This window comes from Glarea lozoyensis, assembly GCF_000409485.1.
Source record: "Glarea lozoyensis ATCC 20868 chromosome Unknown GLAREA14, whole genome shotgun sequence".
NCBI lineage: Eukaryota > Fungi > Ascomycota > Leotiomycetes > Helotiales > Helotiaceae > Glarea > Glarea lozoyensis.
Window position 1 is genome coordinate 1 of NW_007360988.1, and position 12,798 is coordinate 12,798.

Genomic DNA, 12,798 nt, shown 5'->3' on the forward strand with positions numbered 1-12,798 from the left:
TCGTTTAAGAATAACTCTACCTCTTTTCGACTTACTATAAAAATAGGTCTCTAAAACTTACTTTTTTCTTATAGTAGCTAGAATTAAATTCTTGTAGTAGCTAGGATTAAATTTTTGCAGTAGCCCTACTATAAGGCAAAATAATGTCTGGAATTATAAGTAGGTTTTTATTAGAAACTAGTTTACCTCGCTAGGTTTTCTATTAAACTTATCGAGTAGAGAGACGCGAAGTTCTTCTTTAGCTTAGATAATTATTTAACTAAGGTCGACTTAACTAGTAGTTAGACTAAGTAGGTTATTAGGTACTATTACTAATAATTTATACTTACTTAGAATAAATACTTAAAGTATAACGATTTATATTCTACCTATAGTAGACTAAGGTCGTAAGGTTAGTATAAAGTAAGTAGATATATTATTATAAGATATAGACTCGAAGGTCTATTTATTATAATAAGAGTAAGATAAACTAATAAGATACTATTACTATATTAAGTTAAGTATAAAGCTTCTTATCTAAGAAAATTACAATTATTATATAAAACCTTTATTCTCTAGATCTCTAAATCTCTTCTATTATAAGGACCTATTAGGCCTACTAGACCTAGAGGAGCCCGGGGAGGGCTCTAGGGCTCTATTATATACTCTTTAGTTCTTTACGTAATACTATCCCGAAGACTCTTAGCTCTTACTATAGAATCTCCTTAGAGATAGTATCTTAGTTATAATAGAAAGTTAAAGCGAAGGGCTAGGCTATTATAGACAAATTAGTAAAGAGAACGTAGGTAACCTAGTTAAATAGAAGAGTTTATATATAGACAATAGACGTATTAACAAAGCTAGAATAGTAGAGAGTTAAGAGCTTTTCGATATTAATTAAGTATAATATTAAGGTTAAATTAATAGTTAGTTAGTTAAGTTTAAAGAGGGCTCTAAATTATTATTTTAACTTACTTAACTACTTAACTATATAACTTAAGTAGTTATCTAAGGTTAAGTTAATAGTTCTATTAGTATAGAAATATCTTAAATCTAAGTAGTAGTAGAAGAGTAAATTAGAGAGTTACTTTAAATTCTAATATTTAGAAAACCTAATCTTCGACGTCTTTCTTAGATAATAGTAGTCTTTCTACGTCTTCTTTCTATACTATTAAGTCTTAGTCGACTAACTAGTTTCTTTTTAAGTACTATAATAAAGTTTAAGAGTAGTTAAAAGCTAAGAATATATAATTATTATAATATAAACTATAATTATATTATCTAAAGAGAGAGTAAAAGAGAAGAGAGATAGTAGTAAATTATATATATAGGCCTAAATTAATTAGAGGTAAAATTTATATAATATAAATCTTAATAAGAAAGGCTTATATATAATAATAGAGTAATCTAAAGTTAATTTTATAGTATATTAATATTTATATTATAAAATAATAAATTATAATTAATAGAGTTATAAGTTATTATTAAAGATAATAGTATAGTTTTTATACTATAGTAGTATACTACTTATATTATCTATATAGACTTAAGTTATTTAGTAGTAGTTAGTAGCTATATCGAGAAGATATTCTATCTTAAGTATCTCTACTTACATATAATAATAGAGTAATATAATATTAATTTAATACTAAATAGATATTTATATTAAAAGATAATAAACTTTAATTAATAGAGTTATAAGTTATTATTAAAGGTAATAGTATAGTTTTTATACTATAGTAGTATATAGATTATATATATAAGTCTAAACTATTTATAAGTAATATTATAAATATATAATAACTTAATATAAATAAGTTATATATAACTATAAGTTAGTTTCTAGGTAGATATAGTATATATTTAATATAATACTAAGTTATATCTATTTATTTTTAGTATTAATTAAGACTTTAGTTAATAGAGTTTTAGTAGAGTTATAATATTAACCTAAAGCCGCCTAGCCGTAAAGCCGCCGCTAAACGTATAGACTAATATATAAACTTTATTTTACTAAAAAACTTAATAGTTAAATACTATTTTACTAAATAGTAACTATAATACTTTATAATAACTAACTATATTAATAGTTACTAGTTAGTAAAATAACTAATTTTTACTAACTTTATAGTATATAATAAACTAATATATAAACTATATTTTACTAACTAATAATTTTAATACTTTATAATAATTAATCTTATTATTAATTACTAGTTAGTAAAATAGCTATTTTCTATTAACTTTATATTATATAATAAACTAGTATATAGACTTTATTTTACTAAAAAGCTTTATATTTAAATACTATTTTACTAAAAAATAATTATAGTATTTTATAATAACTAAGTTTAATATTAATTACTAGTTAGTAAAATAACTATTTTATACTAGTTTATAACTAAATAATATACTAATATATAAATTATATTTTACTAAAAAGCTTAATAGTTAAATACTATTTTACTAAATAGTTTTAATAATATTTTAATTTATAAAATATTTTCTAAATAAGTAAAAATTATTCTATTACTATTATTTTAAAGAGTTATAAGTAGTATAGTAAAATCGCGATTTCTACTTATTCTTTTACTTACTATTTTCTAAAAAGTAGATCGAATATTAATCTCTAGTAGAAGTCGTAATAGATTACACCGATAGTAATCTAAAACTCGAGCGTACTCCGCTTTTCGTAAGAACCCCGTTATTTCGCCCCTGTTTTTAATTATCCCCTCTCCACTATCTACTACCGCTCGTGGCAGTGCTCGAATCAAACATCTCCTACGAAATTCTACTCTATCACAGCCCCAAGCATTACGCACCGACTTTCAGCTCTACCGAATCGATGGGACTCACTGCCGCTCATTTATTCTCGTGATCCTGAATCCCAACACGGAGCGACACGATTAATCGCCCAACTTGATTGCTCTCGAATCACGACGATCAATCAATCCTACCAACAAATCTACCCGACTTTCCAACCTGGCAGCTCTCCGAAGTCTCCTACAACACTTTGTCGCGATCAAATTGTTCAGCTGGCAGAAACGCAGAGATGGCTGCCAACGACTACTTCAATCCTCCGACAAACCGCCCAGATGACTCGCAGACATATTATTCGAGTTACAACCCATCACAAACGCAAGCGCCTTCACTCCCGCCATACACATCACATCCGCCATCACGAACTCAGTCAACGAGACCGAACGACATCTCCCCAGTCTCGCCATTCGAAGCACCATTCGATGACCACGTCTATCCTGCGCTGCAGCAAGGGAAACAGCCTCCCAATGCGAGATTTGACAGCCAGAGTACAATCGGAGCGGATTCAGCATATTATGGTCAGGGAGGTGGTGGAAGGCAGGCCTCAACAAATTCATTTGCGGACGACATCCCATTACGAGATCATCCAGGAGGCCCCGATGTACCGCCAAAGCAGAACAGTATCGATCATGTCTACGATGCGGCGGATCCCAACGCTCCTGTGCGGCAGAATACAGGCAATCTAGAAGAAGGTACGCGGGAGAGAGGTCGCTTGACGGGGCTCTTGAAGAAAAAGAAGAAGATACCATTCGTAACCTACATTTTTACCCTTGTCCAAATCATTATCTTCATCGTGGAGATTGTAAAAAATGGTACGTTTCGTTGTTTGTCGTCGAGATCATTGCTAATATCATCCAGTTCAGCTCACCGGATCCCCCATCATGATCAAGCCTCAGATCAACCCGATGATCGGTCCCTCACCATATGTCACCATAAACATGGGCGCAAGATACGTCTCTTGCATGCACAACATGGAGTACTTCCAAGAATTGACCGACATCAATTCGTTCCCTTGCCCCAATACCGTCGCGAAGAACGGCTCCGATCGGCACACTGGGCAGCTGTGCAATTTAGGACAGCTTTGCGGTTTCAACCTTGCCAACTCGTCAATACCTGGGATTGGTGCACCCAGCGGAACTGCGTTGGAAGACAAACACCAGCCTGATCAGTGGTTCAGGTTTATCGTTCCTATTTTCCTTCACGCCGGAATCATCCACATCGGGTTCAATATGCTGCTTCAAATGACCTTGGGCCGCGAAATGGAGATGATTATTGGTTCCATACGCTATTTCCTGGTTTACATCGCCAGCGGCATCTTTGGATTCGTTCTTGGGGGAAACTTTGCAGCTGAAGGCATCGCTTCAACGGGAGCTTCCGGATCGCTTTTTGGGATTCTCGCCTTGACTCTTCTCGATCTCCTGTACCACTGGGCAGAGCGGATTTCACCATGGAAAGACTTTGCGTTCATCATGTTGGATATAGCTATATCTTTCGTCCTGGGACTACTTCCTGGCCTCGACAACTTTTCCCATATCGGTGGATTTATTATGGGCATCGCTTTGGGCATCTGCATTCTGCACTCTCCAGCGTCATTGCAAAAGCGTATCGGACAGGATCCACCTTACAGGCCTGTTCATCAGAGTAAGAGTGATGATCACCTCATCACCGGAACACAAGCATTCGCCAAGGCGCCCGTTGGATTCTTCAAGGGCCGTAAGCCAGCTTGGTGGGCTTGGTGGCTTGTTCGTGTGGCCTCCTTGGTCTTTCTCTTGATTGTGTTCATCTTACTCCTGACCAATTTTTACAAGAGCATCGAAAAACGCGCTACCTGTTCCTGGTGTAAATACATCACATGCATCGTAAGTTTACTTCCTATCCGTGGAATGATTTTGCTGATTCTTGTAGGATGTAAATGATTGGTGTGATATTGGCAAAATCAAGATAACGACAACCACAGCTGGAGTGCCTTCCGCAACATTGGCGTCTACCCCCACATCTAGCGTCTTAAATAAACGCCTGATACCCGCCGCTGTTGCTGCAGTGCCAACCCCTTTTTGATTTTTACTTCTTGGTGTTTGAGAGGATGGAAACTGGTGGATCTTGGAAAATTGCATAGCGATGGAGTTTTTTTGTCGATATATGCTTGGGCATGGGTAACAGGGCTAAGAGTTTGAGGGATATACCAACAATCACATAATTCAATCTGTACCGATATCTGTATTGTGATCATTGCTCCCGTCACGTCGTGCAAAAGATATACATGTTCAACGGTTAGTGGGTTGCCGGTGTAGTTTGCACATCGCGCAATATTCACACTGCGTCCAACAAAAGTCGAAGGGCAAATTTAAGCGAAAAAATTATTCAGTTTTAGTAACAGGAATTCGATCATCTTACCATTTCTACAACATTGGTAGCAGACAGTCATAAAGTCGCGACTGTATTAGGTGGACTTGTCGGATTATCATAATTCCGTTTTCTGAGCAAACCACGAAACCTCGGTAAAGGCTGCGCAAACCTGAAAAAAAACTCCAGCCTCGCCGAATACTAAACAAATCAAATCAACCAACTTGCGACCAGCATTTCCACAAACCGAAACTTTCCAATCGCCTACTCAATTGCATCAAAATGGGTAAAGGGAAAGCGAAACCAAAAGCCAACGCCGAGAAGACCGCCATCCATACCGCGAAAAAAGAAGCAAAACGCGCCGCTCGTGAAGCTTCCGGTGTCAAAAGACCACATAAAACAGCAAAATCCCACGGAATATCAGTGAACGACCTCCAAATCAAGACGCCACCTTCGGGCGCTGCGGAAGCCCTAAGTCATGTCAAATGGCCTTCGCTATTCAAAAAACATATCGGGGTTCTGGAAAGTCATGTCAAACATTTGGAAAGGGTTCAGCAAAGTGTAAAGGACTTCATGCTTGGGCTGCCTGATGTTGAAAGGGACGCCTGGGAAAGAGGGGAGAAGGGTCATTTAAAGATTATCGTCGGATGCGTTGAAAGGGCCAAAGAAACCGTGAAGAATGCGAAGGAGGCTGTCAGTTTATTGCCTGGTCACAACGCTGCCTCCGCTCCGGCACCAACACTTCCAACTGCGCCAGTTGACGAGGATGGGGATAGCGAGATGGAGGATGCATCAAGTAGCAGCGATGTAGACGAAGCAGCAGACGCTGAGTCCACCATCGAACCAACCAAAGCGAACGGCGCGGTAGTTGTCGAAGCCAATCCGTACTTTGTGGTTGATACAGAGCCTACGCCGGTTACAGTCGAGCTGGGCGCAAGCCAATCGCATACGAAAAAGAACAAATCGCGCGCGAAGGAAGAACATGCCTCCAGCGAGACACCTGTCGATTTCGAGGCTCTGCAAGCAAAACTTCAGGCCGAGGTGGACATCGGGGAAGCTACAAAAGACATCGAGGCACACGGAGAGGTTGCAGAGTCCAAGAAAGACAAAAAGAGAAGAAGGAGCTCTGACGGCTTAAGCAAGGAGGGAAAGAAGGCAAAGAAGGAGGAAAAGGAGAGGAAGCGGAAAGCATCTGGGGATGGGGGTGAGTTAGTTGTTGGTCGAAAAAGGAAGTCTTGAGCTCATGAAAACGCATATACCCATATCGGAAAGACAAGTCCAGTAATTCTCGAGGTAAAAGTCGGTTATTTTGCTGGTTCTGCATGGCTGGGAGTTGGATGGTGTTGCATTTCAGGTGTTCAAAATTTTACGAGGCTCAGTTTAGCGATTAGCTTGCACATAGCATTGTATAGCTAGTTATAGAATGATGATTTATGACATTTCATGCCGTGTGTTCTGAATTTTTCGTCAGCTAAATCATATCAACAGTACGCATTCAGCGGTGCGCAGTGAAGATCAAATTATACAAAAACGGATAATAGCTGCGTCCTGCGGCTTGTTTTGAAAAGAATCTCGTTTTCATCCAGTGGACTTTTTCTTCCAACACAACAAGTCATTCTTCTTCCAAGCCTGCTCCTCGCCGTAACCGCGATGTCTTGCTAGATCGGCCTGGTCTCAACATAGCACAGTCAAGGTCGGGAGGTGATAGTGAGCCGGGAGATGTCATTGCCCCGTGTTCAAAGGTAGTTTTGGCTACAGTCGTTGGGTCCTCACTATGCGCTCCCGACCTGGTGAGTGTGTTGAGTATGTCCAAGGTAGTAAACCTCATTGCTGCCATTTCTGTCGCCTCAAGAGCAGGACACAGTGTACGCTTCGTTCAGAGGCGCGTTTTCGGTCCTCGAAGAACACTTCACACTATTTTGAGCTGTACATGCGGAGAGCTTCTATGGACCATGTGAAGATATGATCCGTAACTATCCAGAAGCCATATCTCTACACCTTTCAAGCAGAATTCGCGTGTTGCAAGGCTTCGGCGGGTTAACTTGGATGATAAAAGGTCAACATTGGCCACCTGGAGGATAACCCCAGGATTGAAGCAATAATATATACAGAAAATGCTTTACGAAAGCCCTTGCGAGACTAGAGTGGCTTATATCTGCCATCGACGAATCTGGACCCTTAAGCTTTGCAGTATTTAATATTTTAAAGTAAAGGAGATTAGGAAGATTGTTACAGAATTAGCACAAGGGAGGTGTTAGCTTCCTGGTCAGAGGATAACCAGTGTTCTCGATTCATAGATGTTAAGCTTTATGTAAAGCTCTAAACATAAGTCGATGAAATATATTAAACTTTTAGCCATACAATTTCCACCCACTGTTATAAATGCGAAAGAAGGCATGCGAGTTTTAATTGAAACATCTGTGGGTAGATGTCAGTAGTATCATTAAGGTTGACACCAGGAATATAGCAAGCAATAATAGTGCCATACACGCTACATACAGAATACAGTATCCTCGCCATCATTGCAGGTCGCAAGGAAAAGCTCTCATCATCAATTATCAGGTACTAATTGTGGCCCAACGTTACTAGAGTAAATCATAAATGAGACCTAGCTCTATGAATACCCCTCAGCCAGCTCTAGAATTATTGTTCGATAATTCCACTTACAGCATGGACTTATAAAAAGCTGTTTTTTAAAAGAGTTTGATGTTCCTAAACATTTAAGTATATAGTAGGCGCTTAACAGGTGCTTAAAGACTTCGAACGAAAGTGTCCTCTTATTTCCACTTGCTTAATGAATAGAGCAATTTCAAACATGCCAAGGGTAGAGGTTTCTAAATAAATAGTGGGTTAGGGTTTATTAACGGTACCTACTGTGACACGTTCTGATAATATTGACAGAGATAAAGTAGGCACCCATTCAATGACCTATAACTCGATGCCACATTTATGGAAAGAGAAACCTCATCCTTCTTTGAAATTCGATTCAAAACTTTGTAGGCACATGGCTCAAACATCATTAATGAAGCGTTCACCCAATATCGGGACGTCGTTTCAAATTTGACCAGCAGATCTATAATCATTCGAAATGACATTCTCGAAATGACCATCTCGGTGTAATCCCCGGTACAAGTAACGACTTTCGGCTCTCCCTGTTGACAGAATCTCCCCATCGTCTGCCGTTAGAGGTTTCTGACTATACTAAATCCAACTTCCGTTATACGTAAGCAATAATTTGGAAGTGCAAGCTTCGCCATAGTATACTTCGATGTGATGGACTTCATTCCCATTTCAAATCATGAGATTAGACTCAGATGGATTATTTCTACCGTACAGTCTACTATCAATTATTTATAGTCAGAGTTCGGGATTAAGAATGTCGCACATTTCGATGATACGGTTGTTTGCAACATGGAGGAAAGCGGTTCCCTTAATATTGAAGTTTTCTAGCAACACTTCCACTTGACTCCGTAATAACCCTAGCCTTGCTTGACTTTTGTCGTTGTAAATTAAGGTCTATGATGAATTTGCTGCCTTGGCAGACGACGACAGTGGGAAACCTATGACCCAGGCTGAGGCAATGTATCGTCCATGTTGGGAAACAGGCATGTAAGAGAAGAACTGAAAGGGGAGCCTTAATCTTCAAAGCACGATGCACAAACTATGTGGAACTAACACAAATATTTGTTCCAGTGTGTGGTGGAAGTCTTTTGTACCAAAACAAGAGAGGATGACATTTGGGTTAGGGAATATAAGGTATAGGTCAAACGGTAGAAAGATATACGTTTAATGTTAGATGGGTCCGATTATACGGAAACACTTCCATTTTCTGATTCTACAGCGCTCGTGTCACGGATGTTTTCGCGTGACTAAAATAAACCCTTTTTACAACCAATTTGTCTTCCTTCTGTTCTCAAGGGTATCCAGGTACTAGTTTCTGAACAACACTCAAAAATAAATTACATCCAAAAGTCATTACAGACGTTTTAGTCCGTCTAACCCTTTTTCGCCTCCCGTGATTTCAATTATTCCAAGTATTCCGCGAAACACGTAATTGCTCTTGAAGGGTATCCAATGCCCTTCCAACTGCCTCATTACTGGTATCAATACTACTACCACTCTTAGTAACACTTGTTGAGTTGGTATTTGCTTGCGCCATCGATGGTGTCGCTGCGGACTCCCGTCCATTGATTGCGGGCACAAATCCACTTTTCAGCACGTTAATGGCAGGGTACTTTGTTGAATATACAGCTCCGCTCCGTGTTGCATCGCTAACACTTTTCGACTGTGGCAAAGTTTCTACAATAGAGGTGGTAGCAGGGGTTGATTTACGAGGTACTCTTGGGCGAGGAGTAGCAAAAATCGAGCGACGAAGCGGTGGGTAGCCTGGTGCTGGATGTGGAGGGATGGGTTCTGGTGAGGGATTCGATCTTTTTCGAGTGGCATTTTGCTTACTCGGCTTTTCTAGATCTTGTGGCGTTGGTAAAGTACCATGACCAGAGGTAGAATGAGCATCATCTTTTCGTTGTGTCTCTACCGATGACTGGGTCGAAGCAAGAGAGGGAGGATGTCGTGGTTGTGATGATGGTTGGGCTGGAACGAGAGAGGAAGAATTGCTTGGCTGTACTGACGACGGGACTGTGGCAACAGAGGATGGATTCTTTGGCTGTGTTGACGACGTGACTTGTGCAACAGAGGGAACCCGTGGTACTTGTCCTGATGATTGTGCTGGAGCAATAAAAGGAACCCGTCGTGGTTGTGGTCGAGTGACTTGTGCATTTGAAGTTGCAACATGAACGCCTTCTGCCACTTTCATGCGCTTAGGTGACGAAAATGGATTGCCTGGTTCTGGCTTTCGGGCTACTGGATCTTGCAATTTGCTAGCGTGCATTTTTTGTTGTTGTGAGGCTATTCGTCTTTGCACTTCTCGATCATTCAACGAAATGGATCCTATTCCAGTGCCCGAGGACGAATTCCGGAGATTTTGCGTCTGCACTCCCGCGGCTCCTGTCATTGACGACGTTCTAGGAATGCTGGAGAAGAATGTATCATAGTTGCTTGAAGTCACGGTGCTGTTTCTTCGATTGTCTGACTGAGCTTTTGCTGAGAACTCCCGCTCAGAGGACAGAGCAGCGAGCTTTCTTCTCCAGTCTTCTGAACCCTCTCCCTTCTTCATGGTTTCAGGTAACACCTGACTGTGATTATTGCTATTATCATAGGATTTAGGTTGTTGAGTATTGTTGAGAGCGATCTGTTGTTGCAATTGCCGAAAAGCCACTTCATATAGGTTTTGATCAACCACAGCATTTACAGAAGTGCGATCAATTGAGGGGTCCACCGGTGGAAATTGAGGATGTTGCCACTGCTGTAAGCGATTCTGTGTTGGAAATAGCGCGGACGTTTGACGATTGCTATTAATGAAATCTGGAGAATAATGCTGGCCACTCGTGGTCGTCTGCTGCGTTGGAGAACGTGGGAGCAACTGCTGGCTTCTTTGAAAATCGGCAACCGATTGTGATTGGTTTTGGGGCCTTGATGCGTCTTGCTCTCGTAATACTTGGGAGAGAGAGGTAATTTTTGAATGCTGCTGCCATGGGTTTGACGAAAGACCCAAAATACTGGGTTGTTCTTGCCCAACATCAACCTGTGTCGAACCTCCATGATGCTCGAATGATGTGACTTGGCTTTGATATTGATGAAATAGTTCCGATTGAAGGTCTTCGTGGAACTTCTGGTGGTTTGCAGATGTTATATGACTTTCATAAGACGGACAATTTGCATCCTGAGGCGACGCTGTGGTTCCATTACTTGGATGACTTGAAAATTGATGTTGGACTTCAAACGTCGCTGGTTGCTCTAGAGACTGGGGTCTTCTTCGGTCGACTTCAAACGCAGGAAGCTCCTGCCCAAACTCGGTTTGTCTATTGTATGCGACTCCAGCTAAGGGTTGACTCTGACGAAAAGCCTGATAGGTTGGCCCTGTGTTAGCCATCCCAGCGATACTTTGAGTATCCAATATACTGCGTGAATCAGTGACACCGTTTGCTTTCCCAGGTGCGCTGATCGCTGTTGCTTGTTCGTAAGTTTTATCATTTCCCTTGATGTTCTTCGCCATGTTTCCTGAGATCGTCATGTTGAAACGGTCCGGATTTCTGGGAGGTAGAGGAACGTAAGAACCCGGATTGGTTTCTATCATTCTCATTTTTGTAGATAGTTTTGATGCGTTATAGTTCCTAGTCGGAAAGCGCATGATTTGACATTGCCATTCTGCCGAAGAAGAACCCTCACCAAGATCTTGTTGGGAATGCAACCACTTGGTCTCCTTGTTCATTTCCTCCGCCACTTGTTGCAGACTAAAGTTTCGCCTCTTCATTTCATCACGATCATTTTGAACCCAAAAGTCCAGTAGCCGGTACTCTATTTCGCTCCATTTGGGACCGGTCGGCTGTTTGGGCGAATGCGTAGTTGGCAGCATATGTGCGATTTTGATTTCAGAAAGAGGCTGACACTGGCAACAGGTTGAAAGTGAAGAGACAAAATATCGGAAGCTCAAAACCCAAATTTCAAGATAGTCAAATTTTTATGCACCGACAAATAATTTGTTGAAAGTGTACGAGATGACCTGCGAATGTCTTATATGTTGTGGTTGAAGCTTGTTCTTCAAATGAAGCATATCGTCGTCTTTCAACCATTGTCTAGCGCCGCATGTTCGATTCACCACAAGTGAACTCGGAACTGACAAAATACTCCGCCCCATTGTCATTATCGTATTGTCATTATCGTATTGTTATTATCGTCTTGAGTGAATCCTTTTCAAATTATAATTGCCACAAGCTTTCCACTGCAGCCCGAACAATTCAGCTTTCTCCATCGCTTTCGAGGGTCGATTATATCTTTAGCAGGAAATTTTCAGGTTTGGGCTTTCCTGCCGTTAAGTAGGGTAGAAATCCGTTTTGATAAACGAGACGGCAGATTTCTAATGTTTTTTTGCGTATGACAATACACTATGCAAGCAATGCTATGGCGTTGTTTGGTGGTTTGCTTAGGTTGTTGCGAAAATATTTATCTCGGTATAATAAAGTCAGCAATTACACCTCAAATACGCCTTTGCGAGCACAATCACTTACGAATTTTATTCATCTTTACAAGTCAAACATTTGACTTCGTGGAAATCACTGGCTGCGTCGCTGTCGCTCCTTCTATCGTTTTGCCGACCTTTGTCATATTGTGTGCTCCTTTGTAGTCACTATGTTTTTCAATTCGTGCTAAAATTTCCAAAGGACACACAGGAGGAGTGTCACTAGGTTCCACGTGGGTCATTTATCGACTCATGTCGCTCCACCCAAGTCGGCCATCTAGACATCAGGTATCGTAAACCTGAAGATGAGGTATGATGAAGAAGCTTTCGGAATGGTCGCAATGTTTGACCTCCAAAGTATATTGTCGTTCTCCATCTCAGTCTCATTTGGGGGAGCACAATTAAGTCTTGGCTCTATCTACACCTGTCACCTATAATGTCTCCTATATGTGCCAATGGTCAAATATTTTCAGAAGTTCTAATATGCTAAAAGCAAGTCAACTTACTAGCTAACAGTATTGTCTCAAAATACGTGAAAACTGTATAAGGAATTCACGGAGCTGCTATCAAACAATGAA

At 40.3% G+C, this 12,798-nt stretch overlaps 4 protein-coding genes across 4 annotated transcripts; 2 read left to right on the forward strand and 2 right to left on the reverse strand.

Moving 5' to 3' along the window:
* Positions 1 to 3,031: 3,031 nt before the first annotated feature.
* GLAREA_06558 (Rhomboid-like protein) lies at positions 3,032 to 4,857 on the forward strand (the record flags this gene model as incomplete). The annotated part of the gene is made up of 3 exons (XM_008080506.1): positions 3,032 to 3,611; positions 3,658 to 4,658; positions 4,705 to 4,857. 3 exons carry the CDS (start codon positions 3,032 to 3,034, stop codon positions 4,855 to 4,857), a joined length of 1,734 nt encoding a protein of 577 aa, XP_008078697.1.
* A 567-nt stretch (positions 4,858 to 5,424) lies between these two features.
* On the forward strand, positions 5,425 to 6,381 carry GLAREA_06559 (uncharacterized protein; the record flags this gene model as incomplete). The annotated part of the gene is made up of 1 exon (XM_008080507.1): positions 5,425 to 6,381. One exon carries the CDS (start codon positions 5,425 to 5,427, stop codon positions 6,379 to 6,381), a length of 957 nt encoding a protein of 318 aa, XP_008078698.1.
* A 373-nt stretch (positions 6,382 to 6,754) lies between these two features.
* GLAREA_06560 (uncharacterized protein) lies at positions 6,755 to 6,979 on the reverse strand (the record flags this gene model as incomplete). Its single annotated transcript, XM_008080508.1, has 1 exon — positions 6,755 to 6,979. One exon carries the CDS (start codon positions 6,977 to 6,979, stop codon positions 6,755 to 6,757), a length of 225 nt encoding a protein of 74 aa, XP_008078699.1.
* A 2,184-nt stretch (positions 6,980 to 9,163) lies between these two features.
* GLAREA_06561 (uncharacterized protein) lies at positions 9,164 to 11,617 on the reverse strand (the record flags this gene model as incomplete). Its single annotated transcript, XM_008080509.1, has 1 exon — positions 9,164 to 11,617. The coding sequence occupies one exon, from the start codon at positions 11,615 to 11,617 to the stop codon at positions 9,164 to 9,166; it is 2,454 nt and encodes an 817-aa protein (XP_008078700.1).
* Between the last annotated feature and the right edge of the window lie 1,181 nt (positions 11,618 to 12,798).